The sequence below is a fragment of the Oryctolagus cuniculus genome, chromosome 18, assembly GCF_964237555.1.
Source record: "Oryctolagus cuniculus chromosome 18, mOryCun1.1, whole genome shotgun sequence".
Taxonomy (NCBI): domain Eukaryota; kingdom Metazoa; phylum Chordata; class Mammalia; order Lagomorpha; family Leporidae; genus Oryctolagus; species Oryctolagus cuniculus.
Genome location: NC_091449.1, coordinates 50,433,824 through 50,452,323, shown reverse-complemented (window position 1 = coordinate 50,452,323; position 18,500 = coordinate 50,433,824). Strand labels below are relative to the sequence as shown.

General features: G+C 52.9%; 2 protein-coding genes across 4 annotated transcripts in view; one reads left to right on the top strand and one right to left on the bottom strand.

Annotated features, from left to right (window-relative positions):
* Positions 1-13: 13 nt before the first annotated feature.
* Positions 14-5,018, top strand: B3GNT9 (UDP-GlcNAc:betaGal beta-1,3-N-acetylglucosaminyltransferase 9). The gene is made up of 2 exons (XM_008257428.4): positions 14-2,417; positions 2,602-5,018. The coding sequence occupies exon 2, from the start codon at positions 2,771-2,773 to the stop codon at positions 3,980-3,982; it is 1,212 nt and encodes a 403-aa protein (XP_008255650.4). The 5' UTR covers positions 14-2,417; positions 2,602-2,770; the 3' UTR covers positions 3,983-5,018.
* The window catches only part of PHAF1 (phagophore assembly factor 1), a 32,880-nt gene continuing 18,975 nt past the window's right edge, over positions 4,596-18,500 (bottom strand). For 2 of the 3 annotated variants that reach the window (XM_017342285.3, XM_002711619.5), the window contains 13 exons: positions 16,564-16,607; positions 15,397-15,476; positions 14,977-15,071; positions 14,293-14,390; positions 14,088-14,200; positions 9,358-9,491; positions 8,925-9,008; positions 7,812-7,894; positions 7,431-7,474; positions 6,939-6,982; positions 6,745-6,803; positions 6,573-6,645; positions 4,596-6,041 (listed from right to left, as the gene is read on the bottom strand). In XM_017342285.3, the coding sequence (XP_017197774.1) occupies positions 5,955-6,041; positions 6,573-6,645; positions 6,745-6,803; positions 6,939-6,982; positions 7,431-7,474; positions 7,812-7,894; positions 8,925-9,008; positions 9,358-9,491; positions 14,088-14,200; positions 14,293-14,390; positions 14,977-15,071; positions 15,397-15,476; positions 16,564-16,607 (1,038 nt within the window). In that variant the 3' untranslated portion in view covers positions 4,596-5,954. Of the gene's footprint in view, positions 6,042-6,572; positions 6,646-6,744; positions 6,804-6,938; positions 6,983-7,430; positions 7,475-7,811; positions 7,895-8,924; positions 9,009-9,357; positions 9,492-14,087; positions 14,201-14,292; positions 14,391-14,976; positions 15,072-15,396; positions 15,477-16,563; positions 16,608-16,740; positions 17,818-18,500 lie in introns of those variants that run through there. The other variant, XM_051847183.2, reaches the window with a different exon arrangement.

Here is an 18,500-nt window from a genome sequence, read left to right as displayed (position 1 = left end):
AGAATGGCTGGCTCAGGGGTGGGTGGACTTGCTGAGACCTGTCGGGCAGGTGGACAGCACGGGGTCTCGTGAGCCCTTTGATGGAGTTTGGGTTGTATAATGAGGCTGATGGGACGCCTCTGGGAGGCAGGGCCATGGGGGATGGTGGCCCAGGGTGGGGCACAGCAAGGATGCAGGAAAGCGGTCAGAAAGCAAGGGCTATTAGGAGGGAGAGCAGCAGGCCCTGGCCCTGGGTGCGCCGTGGGGTGACAGAGGACCTGGAGATTTCTGCCGCTAGCTGCTGGGCTGGAGGCTCGGGGGGGGGGGGGGGACGCTTGCTCTGTGTGGACCTGCTAGGCATGTGGCCCTGCAGGACTGCCGAGGAGGGCGTGGGAGGGCAGCTGGATGAGGGGTCAAGGGTAAAGACTGGGAGCGTGGGCGGGGTGGCCACAGGGACTAGGCATGGGATGGACATTTGGCAGAGCAGGTAAGATGCCTTCACTCCCCTGGAGTTCCTGGGTTTGGGTCCCAGCTCCCAATTTCAACTCCTCCCTCCCTCCCTCCCTCTCCCCCTCCCTCCCTCCCTCCCTCCCCCTTCCTTCCTTCCTTTTTCTGTCTGTCCTTTCTTTCAAGATTTATTTGAAAGGCAGAATGACAGCAAAGCAGAGAGGGCACAAGGGAAGTATCTTGATGTTCCATCCACTGGTTCACTCCCCAAATGGCTGCAGCGCTCTGGACTGGGCCAGGCCGAAGCCAGGATCCAGGAGTTCCATGAGTCTCCCAGCCGAGTGCAGGGGCCCCAGGACTTGGGCCATCTTCCACGGCTTTCCCAGGCGCGTTCACAGGGAGCTGGATTGGAAGTGGAGCAGCTGGGACTCACACTGGTGCTCATATGGGATGCCGGCGTCAGAGGCAGTGACTTAACCTGCTGTGCCTCAACCCAGCTTCTCACGCAGACCCTGGGAGGCAGCAGGTGATGGCTGAAGCAGCTGGGTCCTTGCCACACCCATGGGAGACCCAGATTGAGCTCCAGGCTCTTGGCTTCAGCCTGGCTCATCCCCCACTGTTGTATTTGGGGAGTCAGCCAGTGGGTGGCAGATAGAGATTTCTGTCTCTTTGCCTCTTAAATATTGAAAGAAAGGGACCAGCCCAGAGGAAGGAGGAGAACCAGGGGATCTGGAAGCCGGGGAAGTCCTCCACAGGGGCACCGGATGCTGCAGATCAGTCAAGGCTGAGGAGCAGCCACTGGGCTTGGTGACAGGGAGGTTACTGGGGGGAGGGTGGGGCAACCTGAAGCCCTAGCACTGGAGGGGGAGGGGGGCACAGGGGAAAGAGAGTGGATGGCTCTGGATGGGTTTGCTTCTCAAGGGAGAATTGTGTGGGAAGGAGTCATCAAGGGTGGTGCCGAGTAGCCTTGCTGGCCCCAGCAGCTTGACTCGGGGTGGTGGTGTTGGTGTCCTGGGCTCCAGCACATGGGCAGGGACCCAGAGACCCCGAGTTCCAGGGAGAGCTGTAGCAGAGCTAGGCAAGGACTCGGCTCTCAATCTCGGGGGCATCCTCTGGCCTTCTGGGGCCCTGAGCAAACCTCTGCTCCTCGGCCTACTCCAGAAGTTTGCCCAAGTTCTGCCACCCCTGCCGGCCCTATCGGGCATGCAAGAGTGCAGGCACGGCGCTTTCCACCCATGGGAGGCTATGCTGGGGACCAGGGCCTCCACGTACATTATTGGTTCGTAGTTCCTGGGAGACAGGCTCAAGCGCTTGCCTGTGAAATTGGAACAGACACAGTCGGCCCCCTGTTCAGGGTCCAGTGGGTGGATGAGGAGGCAGGGAAGGACAAAGGACAGACCCCTGCTCTGAATTCCGTAAGTCGTGGGGGCAGCACTTGTTCCTGCTGTGACCCTGGGCGCTGCGGGGAAGCCGTCCGTGTCTCCATCTGGAGGAGCAGTGAGAGCTGGAAAGCCCGGGCGCGTTTACGGGGTGCGGGACGGCAGAGCCAGGACTAGGGAGGCAGCCCTGGGTCCCAGAGGCCGTTGACGGGCCCATCCGGGTGGAACCAGGGCTGCAGAGGAGAGGCGCACGGACCGGCAGGGCAGGATGATGGGAGGGTGGATGGATGCCCAGGACCTGGCCCCCGACCCCGACCCCCTCCGCAGACTAGGAGACATTCCTGGCCAAGCCGCTGCCAGGCAGATCTGGGGGCTGAGCCAGCGGCGACACCCGCCTTCCCCGCGAGTCCCCCCTCGGAGACGGCGCTGGCGCCCGGGGCGGGGCTGAGCGGCAGATGTCCGGGCGCGCACCGCTGGAGGGTCACGTGGCACGGTCCCGGCCCCCTTTCCTGCCAACGCTGCATTTGGCCCAGGCCCCGTCCATGGCCGCCCTTGGGACCTTGTGCTGAGCCCCTGAGGCCCCGGCGTCCGCGCCGCTCCCGAGGGCCGAGCGTGAGTGCCGGGATCCTAGGAACCGACGTTGGGGGTCTGGGAGGTGGCAGGGAGTTCGGTCTCTGTGTGGGGGTAGTGGGAAGGGATGGAGACGAAGCCCATCTGCCCGGCCTTGGGACACCATCCCTGGCCGGAGCTGAGCAGGCTGGAGTTGGCCACAAGGGGTCACTTCTCGTCCCTTCAGGCTTCCCACCCCGGCGGGTGCGTCAGGGCCGGGAGGAGGAGGCGGCGGACGACCCGAGTGGAATGAACGGCCGGTAGCGAGACCCCCGGGGCGTGGCCTCCTGCGTCCCCCCCCCACCTCCCCCGAAGGCGGGGCTGGGGGCCCTGCCGGCAGCCACCGCCTCGCGGACATGCGGTGGCGGCGGCGGCTGCGCCTCCGCCGGGACGCGTTGCTCACGCTGCTGCTCGGCGCCACGCTGGGCCTCCTGCTCTACGCTCAGCAGGATGGCCCGGCCCTGACGACGACGACGAGCGCGCCGCGGGCGCCAGGCAGGGCGGCGTCAAGGGCCACTCTGGGGCCCCGCGCGTTCCAGGCGGCAGACCCAGACACGGACGCAGCCCCGCCGGCCTATGAGGGGGACACGCCGCCGCCACCCACGGCCACGGGACCCTTTGATTTCGGCCGCTACTTGCGCGCCAAGGACCAGCGGCGCTTTCCGCTGCTCATTAACCAGCCGCACAAGTGCCGGGGAGAGGGCGCCCCCGGGGGCCCACCCGACCTGCTCATAGCCGTCAAGTCCGTGGCGGCCGACTTCGAACGGCGTCAAGCCGTGCGCCAGACGTGGGGCGCTGAGGGGCGCGTGCGGGGGACGCTCGTGCGCCGTGTGTTCTTGCTGGGCGTACCCAGGGGCGCAGGCGCGGAGGGGGCGGGCACGCAGACGCACTGGCACGCTCTGCTCCACGCCGAGAGCCGGGCGTATGCGGACATCCTGCTCTGGGCCTTTGATGACACTTTCTTCAATCTAACGCTCAAGGAGATCCACTTTCTGTCCTGGGCCTCGGCCTTCTGCCCCGACGTGCGCTTTGTTTTTAAGGGTGACGCCGATGTGTTCGTGCACGTGGGGAACCTGCTGGAGTTCCTGGCGACACGGGATCCAGGGCAGGACCTGCTTGCGGGTGACGTGATTGTGCAAGCGCGGCCAATCCGCGTGCGGGCCAGCAAGTACTACATCCCTGAGGCGGTGTACGGCCTGGCCGCGTACCCGGCCTACGCAGGTGGCGGCGGCTTTGTGCTTTCGGGGGCCACTTTGCGTCGTCTAGCTGGCGCCTGCGCACAGGTTGAGCTCTTCCCCATCGACGACGTCTTCCTGGGCATGTGCCTGCAGCGTCTGCGGCTCACCCCCGAGCCGCACCCTGCTTTCCGCACCTTCGGCATCCCCCAGCCTTCGGCGGCGCCCCATCTCCGCACCTTCGACCCCTGCTTTTACCGCGAGCTGGTGGTAGTGCATGGGCTCTCCGCCGCCGATATCTGGCTTATGTGGCACCTGCTGCACGGGCCACACGGGCCGGCCTGCGCGCGCCCACAGCCTGCTGCTGCGGGCCCGTTCCAGTGGGACTCTTAGCAGGCCCAGGAGAGAGCGTGAAGGGATCTGCTGGGCAGACGACCGTGGTCCTTGTGCTTCCTCCACACAGCAGAAGGGAGTTTGGATTTGGCTCCTGCTGGCTCACACCAAAGAGAGCAGTCTAGAACCAGTGTTGAGACTCACTTCCCTGCGGTAGCCTGAGCTGAGGTGGCGGCGGTCTATCTTGTGCCCTACAGGTCCTAGAGCAGTGGGTGTTTGTGGCCCTCCTAGCAGCAGATGGGTGTGTGTCAGGTAGGGGCGGCAGGGCTCGCGGAATCCTGCACTCCCTGGCTTCGCACACAGGGGAATGCAGGCGCAGGCAGGCCTCCTTCCTCAAGCCAGCCCCCGTGGGAGGGTGAGGGCAACCTGGCAGGCCTTTCTGCTCCCCACCTGTCCCTCCAAATTGGGTTCCCAGCCCTGTCCAGCTCTTTGGGAGTTTCTGAACATAAGGTCTGGCTGTGACATGCAGGGTGGGGCCCCAGACAGGGACAACTGAGTGTTGGTTCCTCCTAAAGTCTCCCCAGCTCACACAGCCACACAACTGCACCAGCCTCTTACTGGAGCCCCCTGCCCCCCCATCCTCAGAAACAAACCAACCAGCCAACACCCCTGCTTATTTTGGTAGAAACATCCCAGCAACAGCACATGGCAGGCCGCTGCTGAGAGCACAGGTGCTTTATTGGAGAGGGGATGCGGGCAGGGATGAGGAAGGGTCCCCACTCCAGGACGGGCACAGTCCTGGCTGCTCCTGACAGTGGGGTATGCAGGAATCACTGGCCAGGCCACAGTCCAAATGGGAAGACACCAGTCATGGGAGCGCCACACAAGCTTGGCTGTAGGCCAAGGAACCACCTAGGAGCTTGGGGCAGGTCCCCTGCACATTCTTCACTGAACTATACAGGATGAGGCTGTACATGAGTTAATTACAAAAGTCATATTTACAAAAAAATCTGTACACACATTTGAAAAACTCACAAAATTGTCATCTATGTATCACAAGTTGCTAGACCAAAATATTAAAAATGGGATAAAATTATACATTTCTCTTCTCAATTCTTTTCAAAAGGATTAATATTTTTAAAGCACATCTATGCTGCTTTCTGTTAGCAAGATCCATGATGAGACCGAGCAGCCCAGCCTGCCGTGGGCGCCCAGAGCCCATGAGCCCTGGGCCTGGCTAGGGGACAGTGCCCACTGTCGGGGCAGGGGGCCGGCCCGCAGTGCAGAGCAGAATGCTGAGACAACAGAAGGAAGATGTCTTTGGCTAAAACTTTGGCATTAAATAAAAGAGGCAAACAGGATGGAAACATGCACCCCTGCCAGCCAGGCTGGGGCAGAGTGGAGGCATAGGCGACCTTGAGAGCTGGCTCAAGAGGAGTGAGAGCCAGGCCTGGGCACAGAGCTAGGCAGTAGAAAGCTGTGTTTCAACCAGTTGGCTGTGCCTACTGGGCCTGGCAGGGAGAGCGTGCAAGAAAGGAACAGGGAGGGGGGGTGGGCCACTTTGGCCACAACCAGCTCATCAAGTAACTAAAGTGGATGTAGTGCAAACGTTGCAACCGAGTACAATGGACACACACCACCTGCCTGACTTACGGGTCACGTGGCAATGTGGGGCCAAAGGCAGGACCCTGTCCTCAGCCACAGAAAGAGCCCCAAGTTTTCCCAATGTGTGTGGGACAGGTGTTGACACATCCTGCCTCCTTGCGCATTAGTCAAGAGCTCCTGGGTCCAGGTATCAAGGCTCAAAGTTTGTGCTTCTCTTTGCAGTCTGTGTCCCCTGCCGGTGCCAGCAGGCTGAGGACGCACAGAGGCAAATCTGGACTCCTCACCCCACGCAGAACACCCAGACCAAGCCCCCTCCCTTCAACACTGGCAAAGCGTCCAAGAAAACCCACAGTGTGGCACACAGAGGCCTGCTGAGCAGGATGCGATGCGCATTTCCACGGGGCAGAGAGGCATGGGGTTGACGTCCCTAGGGGAGCTCCGCTGTTCTCAGGTGGGCACCAGGCCTGGGGGGGCCATACAGGGTCACTGAGGCAATGTGGTTGTTCTGCATGACCTGGTTGAGAGAAGGCCAGTGAAGCAAGGGGCACAGGTAGAGGGACAGAGGCAGATCCCATGCACAGAGGTTGGAAGCTGTGTGAGCAGCCCACCTGCACACCGAGGCTGGGCTTCCTGACCCTTCCACCTAGGGGCCACTCTGCCCACGGACTTGCCTATTCCTCATGGGGTACACAGCCTTCGCCATAGGAAATGCAAAGGGCCCACTGAAGGTATGGCACCCAGAGGGAAAACACGGGCAGCCCACTTTCCCCATGTCTGCAGGGTCTTCCGAGCCGCCACCTCCCATCGTGACAGGGCTGGGCCTCGCTTGTCCCGCGGTTCCCTTCCCTGCTATGCTACACTAAAGGAATCCCTGTTGCCTCTTGTTGGACACAGGGTAGGCCACGTGCTCAGCAGACATGGTTGCTGGGGAAAGAGTAATCTGCCCAGCATAGCAAGTGGGTTCTCCTCCGCGTCCCTCAATTGCTTGTCTGCCTCTGCCTTGACCACCACCCCCAGCAGCTTATTTCCAGGCCTCTGGGCTTACCTCAAAGATCATACGCTGAAGGCCGAAGCAGAATGTGGAGCCAAATGGGTTGGTGTTGTTTGGAGAGGAGGACCTGAGGCCAGAAAAGCCAAAGTTAGAGGGGAAGATGGAGGCTGAGGCCAAGCAGGAAGGGCAACCAGTCCCTTTTGGTCAGAAGCAACTTCTCACTCACCTGTGCAGGACAACAGGCTTCTCCACAGGGTGACCCAGGAGCTCCTGGATGTTGTCCCACTACAGGAGAGACAAGAGGCACAGGGCGTTAGCCAGGACCTGAACATGCCTACAAGCATGGACTGACCCAGAGGACATGGCCTCAGACTGCCCACCTCATCCTCAGGCTGTGCCAGTAGGGAAACAGGTGCTCACCTTGCTGTAGGTTGTACACGTTTCTGTCTGATCATCTGCATTTTCTGAAAAGAGCACATAGGGTGAGTTGGTGACAGGCCCAACCCCAGGTCTGACCCCGGCCACCTGCTGCACAAGAGGTTGAGTATGTAGAGTACACACAGCCCATTTTGGAGCTCTAGGGTGGAAAGGCTGGATGGGTGAAGGGAAGTCATGTGTGAGCCACACCAACCGGCAGTGACCAAAATGCACTAGGTATGGGCAGCAAGCACTGCACAGTTCCCTTCAGAGGCCAGCAAGCCCATCCATGATCCTAGGAAAGGCCCTTGAGGGCCTCCAGATAATGCAATTTCCAGACAAGGAGGCCATCCCAGGAGCTGAGGCTATGACAGAAGCAGGTAGGTAAAGGCTCTGCAAACCGGACCACTGCCAGCCTCTCTGCATGGTTCCTTTCACTTCTGGAGTGGGAAACTGACTCAGAGGCCCCTTACCCTGAGGGCAATCACTACTCACCTTTCTTTATGGCTAGTGGGATCTTGAACTCACAGCGGTGATAGCTAGAGAAAAGGCAGAGAGGTAAAGGCAGGGCCTCCTGGGAGACCTGACCATTCCTGCATCCCAACCCAGTCCTGGCCCTGGGCTCCTGACAGTGGCAAGATTCAGGCACTGAAGTGAAACAGAAAAAGGTATAGCCCTGGAGTCTGAATCACTTTGGAAAAAGCATCAAGGTTTCCTTACCTATTTCCCCATTTGGAGAATGAGCAAAAATGGACAGACTGGACGTTATGCGAGGAACACAGAGAGCAGTCACTTCCATGCATTAGTGGGAATTCAGGTATAAACACCTTAGTAAGCACACAGAGCACAGGCTCCCTTTCAGATCAGTGTACTCACATGTTAAAATTATAATGTCCAGGGTAATTGGTGTGCAGGACAAACTTCTTCACTTTGTGTGTATTTGCATCAAACAGGATGTCCTGGGATAGAAAAGAAGGTGCTCAGGCAGGGAATGTTACTGAAGCAGGGCAGGGACCCAACCCTCTAGGCCTGGCAGGCACAGGGCCCACGACGGCCACTGCTTGGGATGGAAACATGTAAGGGAAAGCATTCCCGCCAGCCCCTCCTGTGGGAGTCAGCAAGCCCTGGAAATGGAATTCCAGCCTGACCTCTCTAAAGACTCTAACCTAGATTTGATGTTGTCCACTGAACACTTTCTCAGCTTCATATTCTGCCTGCTGTTCAGGCCTGTGAATCCAGGGTTACCTCTGACTCTGCCCTGGTACCAGCAGACAAATAAGGGCAAGAATCTGCCAGTTCTCTCCATCTTGCCTGCTGTCAGTTGTCACTGGCTCTTGAACTCAGGCCCACCTTTAACAGCACCATTCCCTACTGCCACCACCCTACCCCAGGAGTTTATGATCCCACAGTGGGTCCTCAACTACTCCTGGCTCGTGCTTGGTCTCTCCCACACAGGCAGACCCTGTCTCTCTCTGATCCACCCTTTGCTGCCTCAGGACTTTAGAACCTAGAAGGCTCAAAGGTTAGATGACCTATATTCTAGGCCAGCCCTGTGATATTTCCTGCTGGTGCTGACACAACCATTTCGCATACATGATTCTACCCACCAGCACTGAGAGTGACAGCCAGTTCCACCCAGCACCCTGGGTCCACAGTAATGCCCCTGGGCAGTCCTCTAAAAACAGCCTGGGCTTTTGCAGACTCCAATGCTTTACTAAAAGGGAAATCCTCACAACATCTTAACCTGAGTGATTTCTACAGCCTCCATATCTTCCCTCAGAAAAGAAATCGCAACAACAGGGAACCTGTGTTTCTCAGCAATGCGGGCAGCAGGAAAGGTTACTTCAGGGAACCAGAGCCAATGCAAAACACACTGGGCAAAGCCATCACTCTAGTTTCCCCGATGCCCCAGAACAGTTATAGCTGCATGTGTACACTCGGGTCTACAAAGATATCCCTTGTCCAGCAGAAATTAAAGCTCCAACTTACCACTCCGAGAGTGAAATAGTTAAAAAAGTAGTCATTGCACTTAGATGGAACTTGCTTATGAGGGGAAGGAGAATGAATTTTCATCTGTTGGGAAAAATAACAATAAATTAAAGTCCAACCCCTTAGTACAGTTCTTGACTCAGTAAGTTATCTGAGAACTTGAAGCTGCGAAAAAGAATGTGCACACCAGCTTCCATGGACTATAGACTGGGCCTGGTCTCCAAGCAAAGGCAGCCACAACAGATGGGGACAGAGGCCGGGCGATTTGACCAAGAGGGGTCAGAAAAGAATTCTCAATTACTTCACCATCAACTTTAAGAACAGATTTTAAGGGAAAATAGCAATGGTTTACATTTACTCAATGCTAAATTATTGTTGATTAGGAAAAACACACACACACAACCTATTTGTTCTGTAGACACATTTCCCCTACCTTGTCTTCAGATTTATAGAAAACCTTGTGTGGAGAGCCGAGCATGCTAAGAACATCTTGGCAGGAATCACCAAAATATACTGAACGTTCAAATACCCGCATCTTGGCATCTGCCAACAGGCCGGGCCCACAACCTGTGGAGAACAAGGGAGAGGTGGTTCTGCTCAGGGCTGGAGACCCTGCAGCCCAAGGCTTTGGGGACTGCAGAGAGGATACTGGTTGCTTGCTGTATTATCATTTCTTTTTCTTTTTTCTTTTTTTTTTTTTTTTTGTTAAAGATTTATTTATTTTATTTGAAAGTTAGAGTTACACAGAGAGAGGAGAGGCAGAGAGGGAGAGGGAGAGGTCTTCCATCAAATGGTTCACTCCCCAATTGGCAGCAACAGCTGGAGCTGTGCCGATCTGAAGCCAGGAGCCAGGAGCTTCTTCCAGGTCTCCCACATGGGTGCAGGGGCCCAAGGACTTGTGCCATCTTCTACTGCTTTCCCAGGCCACAGCAGAGAGCTGGATCAGAAGAGGAGCAGCTGAGACTAGAACCGGCACCCATGTAGGATGCTGGCACTTCAGGCCAGGGTGTTAACCTGCTATGCCACAGCGCCAGCCCCGCATTATCATTTCTGACTGAGGGACAAGACTGCATCAAGCAGAAATACCAGGTCACTAGGGCTTAAGCCTGCAGGAGATGACTACCTACTAAAAACTCTCAGACACACACTCAATCCCCACAAATGACATGGAGCTCTGGAGACTACACTCTCTCATTATGTCTTGTCTTATTGACTGTCATGGACTAGTGACATTGTGAGAGGTGGAGCAAAAATGTAGTTTAGTTTGGAGCTTATGGTGTGGCAGAGTAGACCCCAATTTGGTCATCACACCATGATAGGATCAGCAGTAACAGATGCTATGGAAGTTGTGTGGTAAGACAGAAAGACTTGTGTTAAGAGGTACTAACTGGAAACTGAACCTACAAGATCGCTCTACAATGGAGCCGAGAGTGAGACATGCCATCAGCTCACTCCCTAATTCTACACAAGCTCCTGGAAGAGCCTCTCAACTCAGGTGAGAGACAACCAGGAAAGAGAAGATGCAGAAAACCTTCCGACTTGCCAAAAGTTTATGCTTTGAGAAAAATCTTTAAGGCTTAACCTGCTATGCCACAATGCCTACCTCTTCCACACCACATTCTTAACAGTTAAGAATCAATGTTCAGAGGTGGCATTGTGGCACAGTGGGTTAAGCTGCCACCTACAACACCAACATCCTGTGTGATCAAGGGGTTCAGGCTGTAACTGCTCTACTTCCAATCCAGCTCCCTGCTAATGGCCTGGGAAGAGCAGTGGAAGATGGTCTAAGTTGTTGGGCCCCTAGACCCACGTGGGAGACCCAGATGAAGTTCCTGTCTCTGGTCTTCAGCCTGGCCCAGAGCTGGCCATTGCGGCCATCTGGGAAGTGAACCAGCAGATGGAAGATCTCCTTTGTAGTTCTGTCTTTTAAACAAATCAAATCTTTTGTTTTTGTTTGTTTTTTTATTTTTATTTGCAGGCAGAGTTAGTGTGAGAGAGAGACAGAGAGAAAGGTCTTCCATCCGTTGGTTCACCCTCCAGATGGCTGCTACAGCTGGCGTGCTGCGCCGATCCAAAGCCAGGAGCCAGGTGCTTCCTCCTGGTCTCCAATGGGGTGCAGGGCCCAAGCACTTGGGCCATCCTCCACTGCCTTCCCAGCCACAGCAGAGAGCTGGAATGGAAGAGGAACAACTGGAACAGAATCCGGCTCCCCAACAGGGACTAGAACCCAGAGTGCTGGCACTGTAGGCGGAGGCTTTCTTAGCCTAGTGAACCATGGTGCCGGCCTAACAAATCAAATCTTAAAAAACAAAAACCAAAACCAAAAAAATGGGACCAGGGCTGTGGTGTAGTAGGCTAAGCACCAATTCATGTCCTGGCTGCTCCTCTTCCAATCCAGTTCTCTGCTTATGGCCTGGAAAAGGAGTGGAAGATGGCCCAAGTGCTTGGGCCCCTGCACCCATATAGAAGACCAGGAAGAGGCTCCTGGCTTCAGATCAGCTCAGCCCCAGCCACTGTGGCCATTTGAGGAGTGATCCAGCAGATGGAAGACCTCTCTCTCTGTTTTTGCCTTTTTTTATCTGTAACTCTGCCTCTCAAATAAATAAATCTTAAAAAAAAAAAAAAAAAAAAAAAGACTTTAACCATAAATACTAGCATCACTTTTCTTTTACCAATGATCTGGCAATGGACTGAATGTTTATATTCATCTAAAATTCGCAAGTTTAAATCTTTTTTAAAAATAATTTGTTTGAAAGGCAGTGACACACAGGTGGTCTTTCCTCTGCTGTTAACTCCCCAATGCCTGCATCAGTTGAGGCTGAGCCAGGCTAAAGCCAAGACCAGGAACTCCACTCAGGTTTCCCACCTGGGTAGAAGGGAGCCAAATACTTGGGCCATCTTAAGCTGCCTTCCCAGGTGCATTAGCAGGAAGCCTGATCAGAAGTGGAGTAGCTGAGACTTGAACCAACATTCCAATATGGGATGTGGGTGTCCTTTAGTGGTAGTTTAATTTGCTGTACCAAATGTATTGAAATCTTAACCCCCAAGCTGATACTATTAGGAGGCAGGGCCATTGGAATGATCAGCTCAAGAAAAGGATCTTTGCCTTTTAAATAAAGAAATACTTTGGCGCTGGTGCTATGGCGTAGTGGGTTAAAGCCCCGGCCTGCAGCGCCGGCATCCCATATAGGCACTGGTTCGAGTCGTGGCTGCTCCACTTCTGATCCAGCTCTCTGCTGTGACCTGGGAAGGCAGTAGAAGATGGCCCAACTCCTTGGGCCCCTGCACCCGCATGGGAGACCCAGAAGAAGTTCCTGGCTCCTGGCTTCAGATCAGCTTAGCTCTGGCCATTGCAGCTATTTGGGGAGTGAACCAGTGGATGGAAGACTGACTTCTCTCTCTGGCTCTACGTCTCTATGTGACTCTTTCAAATAAATAAATCTTTAAAAATAAATAAATAAATAAATAATTTAAAAGAAATCAAAGCGAAGCTGGCGCTGCAGCTCAATAGGCTAATCCTCTGCCTGTGGCACCCGCACACCGGATTCTAGTCCCGATTAGGGCACTGGATTCTGTCCCGGTTGCTCTTCTTCCAGGCCAGCTCTCTGCTATGGCCTGGGAGTGCAGTGGAGGATGGCCCAAGTCCTTGGGCCCTGCACCCCATGGGAGACCAGGAGAAGCACCTGGCTCCTGGCTTCGGATCAGTGCGGTGCGCCAGCCATAGCGCGCCGACCGCGGCGGCCATTAGAGGGTGAACCAACGGCAAAAGGAAGACCTTTCTCGGCCGGCGCCGCGGCTCACTAGGCTAATCCTCCGCCTAGCGGCGCCGGCACACCGGGTTCTAGTCCCGGTAGGGGCGCCGGATTCTGTCCCGGTTGCCCCTCTTCCAGGCCGGCCCTCTGCTGTGGCCAGGGAGTGCAGTGGAGGATGGCCCAGGTGCTTGGGCCCTGCACCCTATGGGAGACCAGGAAAAGCACCTGGCTCCTGGCTCCTGCCATCGGATCAGCGCGGTGCACCGGCCGCAGCGCGCCAACCGCGGCGGCCATTGGAGGGTGAACCAACGGCAAGGGAGAACCTTTCTCTCTGTCTCTCTCTCTCACTGTCCACTCTGCCTGTCAAAAAAAAAAAATAAAAAATAAAAAAAAGAAAAGAAATCAAAGCAAAAAAAGAGCGGAGATTATGACTGGGATTAGTGATCTTAGAAAAGAGACCCCAGGAGCTAAGTAGCTCCTTTCACCAAATGAAGACAAATGAATTAAAAAGCAGACCCTTGGGGCTAGGGTTGTGGCATAGTGGGTAAAGCTGCCTCCTACTACGCCAGCATCTCATATGGGCACTGATTTGTACCACAACTGGTTTACTTCCAATCCAGCTGCCTGCTAGTGGTCTTGGAAAATCAGTGGAAGATGGGCCAAGTGTTTGGGTTCCCTGCACCCATCTGGGATACCTGGATGAAGCTCCCGGCTTTGGTCTGGCTCAGCCCTGGCCATTGAAACCACTTAGGGAGTGAACCAGCAGATGAAGATTTCTCTGCCTTTATCTCTCCTTCTCTCTCTGTAACTCTTTTTTCTTTCTTTCTTTCTTTTTTTTTTTAACAGGCAGAGTGGACAGGGAGAGAGAAAAGGTCTTCCTTTGCCGTTGGTTCACCCTCCAATGGCCGCCGCGTTTGGCGCGCTGCGGCCAGCGCACCGCGCTGATCCGAAGCCAGGAGCCAGGTGCTTCTCCTGGTCTCCCATGGGGTGCAGGGCCCAAGCACTTGGGCCATCCTCCACTGCACTCCCGGGCCACAGCAGAGAGCTGGCCTGGAAGAGGGGCAACCAGGACAGAATCCGGCGCCCCGACTGGGACTAGAACCTGGTGTGCCGGCACCGCAAGGCGGAGGATTAGCCTCTTGAGCCGCGGCGCCGCCCTTCTGTAACTCTTTTAAATAAATAAACCAATCTTAAAAAAAAAAAAAGGCCAGATATTGAATCTCTCAGTGTCTTAATCTTGGATTTTTTACTCTGTACAACTGCAGTAAATTTCTATTTATAAGTTACACAGTTTATGGTCTTCTGTTGTAGATGTTTGAATGGACTAAGATATATCTCTAAGCACACAGAATTTCATGAAGTCTCAAAATGGTTAAATGGGAATTTACCTACCTTAATGTCAGTAACTGACCTGCAGCAAGTAGACGAAGTCGTAAGCCTGAGGGTCCAGTTCCATCTCGAAGAACATCTACACTCTCAGCATAAACATTGCCCAGGAAACAGCTCAGGGGCATCACAGGAGCCCTGGGGTAGTAAACATACAATGAGCAGAAGCTTGGTTCTCCCTCCCAGGGAACCCATGGCTTCAGCAACAAACTCACGTTCCTTACACTTACTTGGTATCCTGTAGGCTGTTTCCACTGTAGATGTACATTCGTTTTACAGTTGCTCCATGGGGTATTTGGAGAGAAGCTAGACCATGGGCAAAATTGGGCTGTAAGCACAGACAAGAGGTATTTTGCAGGTCATGTGACTCAGGGCCTGGTCCTCCCTAGCCTCATGGTCTTGAAGAACCGGTCAGGTCAAAGCCACAGTCAGACCTGGCTCTGGTTCAATAAATTCACCCCAAACATCTTTAGCTCATCTTTAGTTTACTTAGTTTTTCTTTTCTTCATCAGTAGAAAATATAGGAATGCTTCCTTAGTGACACATAAGCCTTTAAAAAGCTATGTTGTTGCCTAGGGATGAACGAAATGTTTGCTAAAAGCTATAGGTAACTGAAAATCCAGCAGACAAAACTTCTAAATTCTTGGCCACTGAGAAGACCACAGTGATTAGGAGCTCTACAGTGAGACATGACTGGAGTTTCCTCTGAGAAATGAGCCCAGTAAGTGGGAAGAACTTTCTTCCTGAAAATGCCAGGTAGGCCCTGTTCTTCCTGTTGTGTCTACTCTACCACTTTTGGGCCCTTAAAGAGCTCAAATACAAGGAAACAAATAAACAAAGGCCTGCCTATCCCGTTCCTCTTCCCTTGCCATGGCACTGTCTTCTGACCCGCACCAGGAGACAGAAGGGCTGACCTCATACTTGGGAGCCTCAGTCCAGGAGTCTAACTGAAAAGAAAAAGACAGTCCTCTGAAGTTGAGGTGGAAGAGCTGCTCAGCGGAGTTGTACACTGTGGAGCAGGGGAGAAGAACACAATACAGCTGATGAGTTTCTGAAATCGCTAACATAAACCAGTCTGACAAATAGCAACATATTACTTGGGTCCACTAACTTACTAGGTCAAAAACCAGTAAGTTTTTACTTACTAACTAGTTCAGTTTTTACTGAACTAACTTACTAGGTCAAAAACAAGAAGCTTTCCTTCACTTCCTAGTACCAACACCAAGATCCTACAAGGGTCCAGCTGAAGGGAATGGAGTGGGATGCTGCCACCTGCTGAGTTTATTGCTATGGGCTGCTACTGGTATCCAGGGGAGCAAAGGAACTTGACTTACCTCCAGGATGGGTTGCGCCGAAAGACTGGTCAATCTGCTCAATGGTAGGAGCTATGGCCTGAGAATTGAAATGCACTCCACTGCAAAACAAAATATACAGAGAGGTCTCCCATCTGCTGGTTCACTCCCCAGAAGCCTGTAACAGCCTGGGTTGGGTGAGGCTAAAGCCAGGCAGGAATCAAGAACTCAATCTGGGTCTCTTGTGGTGGCAAGGATCCAAGTACCCAAGCCACCCATCATCTGCTGCCTCCCAGGATGCACATTTAACCAAGAAATTAGAATAGGGAGTGGAGCTAGGAATCAAAATCAGGCACTCCATATGGGATGCCTGTGTCCTGAGCAAGGTCTTACAGCTACGCCAGACGCCAGCCCCTAATTAAAGAACTTAAGAGAATAAGGTCAGATGAAGGGCAGTTACTGTGAAGCTGATACAGAGTCAGTCCTCTGGGGCTTCTAAAGACACTACTAACTCTGAACAAAAAGAGAGAGAAGAAAGCCAGACCTTGAGATGTGGTAGTGCCAGTATGACCAGAAGTAACTAGAGCCCACAGGAGCTACTACACATTTGCTTGTCCACCCATCTATCAACAAAAGCTGCTAAGTCTGCCTCAGAATCCAATCTTCTCCATAACCTCGTGAAATGAAAGGGATCTCTGTTAAGATTATTCTAGATGCTTGCATACTGTCTTACATTATTAGCAGGGGCTCAAAATTCCTGGATTATACAGGTCATTCCCATTTTCATTCTAAAGTAGATTTTGGTTCTAAAATGATGGTCTCTTTGTTATTCTCTTTAGCATAGGCTTTGGCGTCAGACTTAAGTGATCTGATCCTTTGTTGCTTTTAAACATTTTTGAAAAAAGCTGCCAGGGAAGCCATGCAAAAGAGGGTGCCTGACTCAGATGTCTGTGACATCACCTCTGAACTGAGGTCCTGCTGTGTTGAAGGTTAAATCAGAAGACACATATGTGAAGTATTTAACACACAGAGGTTCTTCATAAGTTTACTTCTCTTCCCCCAGGAAACTGAGCAGGCTTGGAGGTTGCCTCAGGAATTCATGGCTTTAATTCCTGCACTGCTGTACATGGGGATCCTTTACTAATTTAATGAAGGTGGTAGATAAGGTCTGTCTGTACCAAGCATATACCAGTGGGCGAAAAAACTCACCAATATTTTAATTTTACTTTCGTTAAGTCATATACTTCAATCACCTAAAAAAAAGTTTAAAAGTTGTTAATGATATGAGTTTGATGACTGAAAAAACTGAAAACATGTTTATGGCATAAACAGTACAAAGCACATTATCTTTTATTCTCATTTTAAAATTAAGGGGAAAACACATACCATAACTCCGCTCCCCTTCTCTCTTCCAGTGGATTGCTCATGGGTCAAGGTCCTTGTATCTAGTCCACAGCTGAGTCACACTGGGGCACACCCCACCCCACAGGACAGCAACATCTTCCACAGAAACAAATGTATGCAGCCTCTTAAGGCTATATGCATTGAACACTGAGCCCATTCCTTCTACTCCATACTTTGCTGCATTATAAAAACTCAAATCCAGTTATTCCAAAAACAGCTTATTTTGAAGTTTATTTTGTTTACAAAACAAAAAGTATTGGCTCAGGGCAAGCGTGAGTATTTGGTCATATCCCTAAGACAGATGAAATGGCTGAACAATCTGATGAGCCTCAAGACTCTTGTGAAGGTTTTTTTTTTTAAACAATTCTCTCCTCTCTTCCATTTCCTTTTCACCCCATCTACATCTTTCCCAGGCATATATATATCACCCAGATTTCTTAAAGATTTATTTATTTGAATGGCAGAGTTACAGAGACGTGGGGAGGGAGACAGATCGATTGATCTTCCATCCACTGGTTTATTCACAAAAGGCTGCAATGGCCAGGGCTGGGCCAAGCTGAAGCCAAGAGCCTAAACCCTTGGGCCATCTGCTGCTGCTTTCCTAGGCAAATAGCATGGAGCTGGATTGGAAGTGGAGCAGCCAAAACTTGAACCAGAGCTCATATGGGATGCTGGCATTGTAGGTGGCAGCTTAATCTACTATGCCACAATGCAGCCCTGAAGTTTTGCATTTTAGTATGTTCAGCCTCAGATGAAATATCAAGACACATATATACAACTCAATATTAGCTATAGAAAAGGATGAAATCTTGTCGTCTGCAACAATATGGATGCAACTGGAAGTCATTAGGCTAAGTGAAATAAGCCAATCACAGAAAAACAAGTACCACGTGATCTCACTCATATGTGGAGACTAAAAAAGGGTTACCATATAAAAGTTGAAACTATAATGGTGATTATCATTTTATAGAGGCTGGGGAGGAAAAAGGAAAAAGGTTGAGGCCGGTGCCACGGCTCACTAGGCTAATCCTCTGCCTGCAGTGCTGGCACACCGGGTTCTAGCCCCGGTCAAGCGCCAGATTCTGTCCCGGTTGCTCCTCTTCCAGGCCAGCTCTCTGCTGTGGGCCGGGAGTGCAGTGGAGGATGGCCCAAGTCTCTGGGCCCTGCACCCGCATGGGAGACCAGGAGAAGCACCTGGCTCCTGGCTTCGGATCAGCACAGTGTGCTGGCCGTAGCACACCGGCTGCAGCAGCCATTGGGGGGTGAACCAACGGAAAAAGGAAGACCTTTCTCTTTGTCCACTCTGCCTGTCAAAAAAAAAAAAAAAAAAAAAAAGGGAAAGGTTGATTAATGGTACTAAGTTATAGATAGGAGTAAAAAGTCCTGGGGTTCACTGTACAATAAGGTAACTGTACATACTGGGCTGGCACTGTGGCACAGTGGGTTAATGCCCTGGCCTGAAGCGCCAGCATCCCACATGGATGCTGGTTCTAGTCCTGGCTGCTCCACTTCCCATCCAGCTCTCTGCTATAGCCTAGGAAAGCAGGAGAAGATGGCCAAAGTCCTTGGGCCCCTGCACCCGTGTGGGAAACCCGGCAAAAGCTCCTGGCTTCGGATCAGCGCAGCTCCGTCCGTTGTGGTCATTTGGGGAGTGAACCAGCAGATGGAAGACCTCTCTCTTTCTCTCCTCTGTGTAACTCTTTCTTGTGTGTGTGTGTGTGTGTGTTTTTTGACAGGCAGAG